Here is a 4,039-nt window from a genome sequence, read left to right on the forward strand (position 1 = left end):
AATGATTTCTACATCTGGCTTAATGTAACTTATTAACTTCCCTAATAAAGCCTCATAAGCATGAGTATTGTCTATGAGCTCTACTTAGCCAATGGAAGTGATTATGGAACCCAGCAGAAAAGCAGTGTCATGAAAGTGATAGTTGATGCCAGAAAAGGGTGACTGAACTTGGTACGTCTAGGTTTGTCGAACCTCTGCTTCGTAGAAACCATTCTTGGACAGGTGTGGAGTTGGATTCTCTTCCAACTCTCCTCATGTGTACCCAGAGGATGTCAGATGTGGTTCCCATGCTAGTTCCTCCGAGTGTGTGTGTATATATAATTACATATATATAAACAACAAATGAATGCAATTATCTTCTGTATTTATTTCAATATTGCTTATAGACATTACAGTCATAAATAAGTTAGAAGATATGGTATAGTAATTTAGAGTATGCAGTGCAGTAACATATCATTCATGTTTTTAACAAGATATTTCTTTGATAATAAAATATGTATGTGACTAAAAATGGAAACCTAAAGTTATTAGGAGGAAAAAACAGCTTAAAATTGTTCTGGAAAGAAAGAGTTTGAAGCAGCAAACCATTTTAAAATGAATATAATTAATTGTAAAACTTTATGCTGTGAAATTTAATTAAATATGGTCTAGCCATTTGGGTTTTAAAATGCTAGGTAAAATACTAAGCGAAAGATATGAAAAATCAATATTATCCTCCTGGCATTTTTGTTTCAGATATATAATAGCTTTCTTACTTGGTGTATAAGAGAGCTACCAATATTTTTGCCCTAATCTACAGGAAAATTAACATTCTATAAAGGGTAAATCTATTCATTAGAGACCAGCACAGCTTTCTTTCTGGCTAGTGTAATCATTAAATTGATTTTTCCAGTCCATCATGTAATTGTTCCAGCGATGAAATCCTGCTTTCCACTCTTGTTCTGCTTCATCAATATTTCCTGTAAAACATGGAGTAAGTTGTATTTATCTAAAGTTTGATGTTTGTTTACATTTAATTGAAAATAATTTTGATTACAGATGCTAATTTATCCAACTATATTGCATAGCAACTTTTGTTCTTAATTATTATCAGTTCTTGGTCTATGTGAAAAGGATTTCAATAAAATTATATACAACCTATAAATATGCATATAAAACGTGGAAAATTGGAAGAAAATATACAATGAATAAAACAAAAAATGGGTTTATATAGAGTATATTTTGTTATATTCGCTTTAATTTTCATTGGGATATACAGGTATTCTTTTATTCTCCTGACCACTTTACACTTAAAAATCTACTTTAATGCATCTCATTTTTATATATACACTTATAAAGCTGCTAGTTTTTATCAAAATATTATATATGAATATTGGTTAATGCATAAAGAAAACTTTGTAAATGATACTCTATATAGATTTGACACTTATTTCAATATGAGACAAGATTGTTTGTGCTCTTAAGGAATTTGCAAAGTACATATATATGATTTGAGGCAATGAACCAAAAAGATCTTATAAGAACCTCTAATAATATATTAATATATTACAATGCAGTATAAAGTTTGAGCAATAAGTAATCTTAAATTGCAAACTTTTAAATTATATATATCATTCCAGTATTACATAGGTAGTTGGTATTATTTGTGTCTATAGACATTTTTAATTGGGTGTTATTATTAAGGTTTCTTTGAACTTTAAAAATGATAATTTGTAGTTATTAAATTAGAATTAAAATTTTAAGTGATTTCAACCATCCTAAAAGTAGGAATTGATGTGCTTTTGTAGTTATTGTATTTTCTTAATATATATATTTTAAGTTATATATATTTGAAATTAATAGCAAATTAATAGATATTAATTTGAACAAGAAAATTATGTGATTTGTGTAACATTTATATGCAATAAATCATTTAAAAGATTTTTACAGCAATGAAATTGTCCCTGTAGTTTAGTTTATACTTAGATACAAATGTTGATATTGTGTGGACTTTGCTCAAATATTTGATAACTTATAGTAAAAAATATGTTCCATTTTGATATAAAATGGCTTTTAAAAGGTCAATAACTATAATTTTTGTGGCTAACAGTACTGTTATAAATGGTGAGAAACTATAAATGGGGAAGAAAGATGTTAAATATACCAAATGATCCATTTTAAGCTCTTTTTTGTGATAATTAAATTCTGTTTTAAATGTTACTTAGACAAAGTAAGGATTCTAAAGTTCAGAGAATGATGTTTCTGATATAGAAAATAAATGGCAATTTAGCATTTGGACCAAGACTTTGTGTTTAGAGAAAAGTCCCCAGATCTGATTTTTTTTCTTGTCTATGTAATGATTGATTCAGAAAAATGAAAAAATGTGTTCTTTATATATCACAAAATAATCTATAGAATATAGTACATCAAAATATTTTAGCCTTCAGAAGTGCTAGCCATTGAGAAGTAAAATTTAAAACATGCAATTATTACTAGCAGAATCTAGAGACAGTGAAGATATTATAGAAACATAACATTTTTTATTGTCATGAAATAAATCAAAACTAAAATTAATTTTGAAGTTTTTCTCTTCTGCCTCCTCAACCTCCTCTTTTTATCCCCTCTTTCTGCTTTTCCTTTCCCTTTTCTCTCATATTGGCACACTTATTTCTGAGTGTAAGCTATCACCCCCAAAATACCTGGAAACTCACTGGCATCGGGTAACTGTCAAAAACCCAGTCTTTTTTCCCCATCCGTGGAGCCGCTGGAGTCAAAGAAGAGCTACTATACCACCAGGGTTCCTAATACCTTTAAATTTGTTTTTAATAGAAAAAGTTTAATTTTTAGAATAAATTTTTTTCTTCATTTATTTTTCTTTTTCCCCCAGTACCAATATGATATATTTTGCGCTGTACACATAATAGCAAAGTTAACACAATCTCTTACGTATTAGTTTTATGAAGAAAACGTCTGAATTAATTTATTGATCTTCTAAAGTCTTTTGTAAACAGTACAATATAATGTCCTGTGTACAATCACTCTGTACGCTGCTCCAAACCAAAAACTCAACGCCGTTGCGTCAATTCTGCTTCCTAGTGACTGTCCGACGGAGCGGAACTGCCCTTTCCCACAGCCGAACTCTCCCCCGGACAGCTGGCGGTTTGAATTGCTCACCCTTGATTAGCAGCCCAACATGTCACCCAGTAGGTCGCCAGGATGTCCACATTATATGAAGAATATGTAGGAAATAATACATTCTGCTGGGAGGAAGACCCTCGACAAGATAGATTGACAGAGTGGCTGCCACAATGGACTCAAATAGAAGACCAATTGCTAGGAAGGCCCGGAGCAGGGTGCCGTTCATCCTGCTGTCTTAAGGTCACTACATCGGAACTTACTCAAAGGCGCCTACCAACAAACAAGGAAAATATAATTTCTTACTTTCATTCATATTACTGACCATGAGACTCATACTGTTTATTAATTGTCCTCAGCTTGAATATTCTAATGTGTGGCAGTTAATAACACACGTAAAGGAAGAAACAGTGAGACTAAAAGTGATGCGGCAATGGCAAATATATAGCACAAATATAAATGGAAGAAAAGCTTCTTAAATGAACTTTTTATAAGACGAAATCCAGCTAATCGATAGGGAGAGGTATAGAACATTGTCCGTTTTGAATTCATAAACAAATTTTATGTTAAATACTTTCTTGTGGATCCCCCAAAACTGAAATTTGGACTAATAATCAAAAGAATAATGAAGGAGGAGTAACGGAAGCTAAGTATTCTAATGCAAATAACCCATTACAGAAAAATAGCAGTACGGAAAAATGGCATTACCTCAAAATAAGAGCTATTATGTAGAGGTTACATAATCTTAGAAACTGTGCGGTGAGCAGATAGAAAGTAATTTATATACAGTAAAAATGAATACGTTTTCATTTATTCATGTCATGAATGATTTACACAAAACTCCCACTGGCCCTTGGTTTCATGCGAGCTGTGATTTGGCCCAAGAAGCAAAACAGGAGCAGACTAGAACATTGTAGGTGCTTTG

The 4,039-nt window shown here is 31.4% G+C and overlaps 1 protein-coding gene across 4 annotated transcripts in view; it reads right to left on the reverse strand.

Annotated features, from left to right (window-relative positions):
* Nucleotides 1–343: 343 nt before the first annotated feature.
* BCHE (butyrylcholinesterase) overlaps nt 344–4,039 on the reverse strand; it is an 80,844-nt gene continuing 77,148 nt past the window's right edge. For all 4 annotated transcript variants that reach the window (XM_004704103.2, XM_045297549.1, XM_045297551.1 and 1 more), the window contains one exon: nt 344–959. In XM_004704103.2, the coding sequence (XP_004704160.1) occupies nt 835–959 (125 nt within the window). In that variant the 3' untranslated portion in view covers nt 344–834. The remainder of the gene's footprint in view (nt 960–4,039) is intronic.

Source organism: Echinops telfairi, unplaced genomic scaffold (assembly GCF_000313985.2).
Source record: "Echinops telfairi isolate 266 unplaced genomic scaffold, ASM31398v2 ScPeMD7_7420;HRSCAF=8458, whole genome shotgun sequence".
NCBI lineage: Eukaryota > Metazoa > Chordata > Mammalia > Afrosoricida > Tenrecidae > Echinops > Echinops telfairi.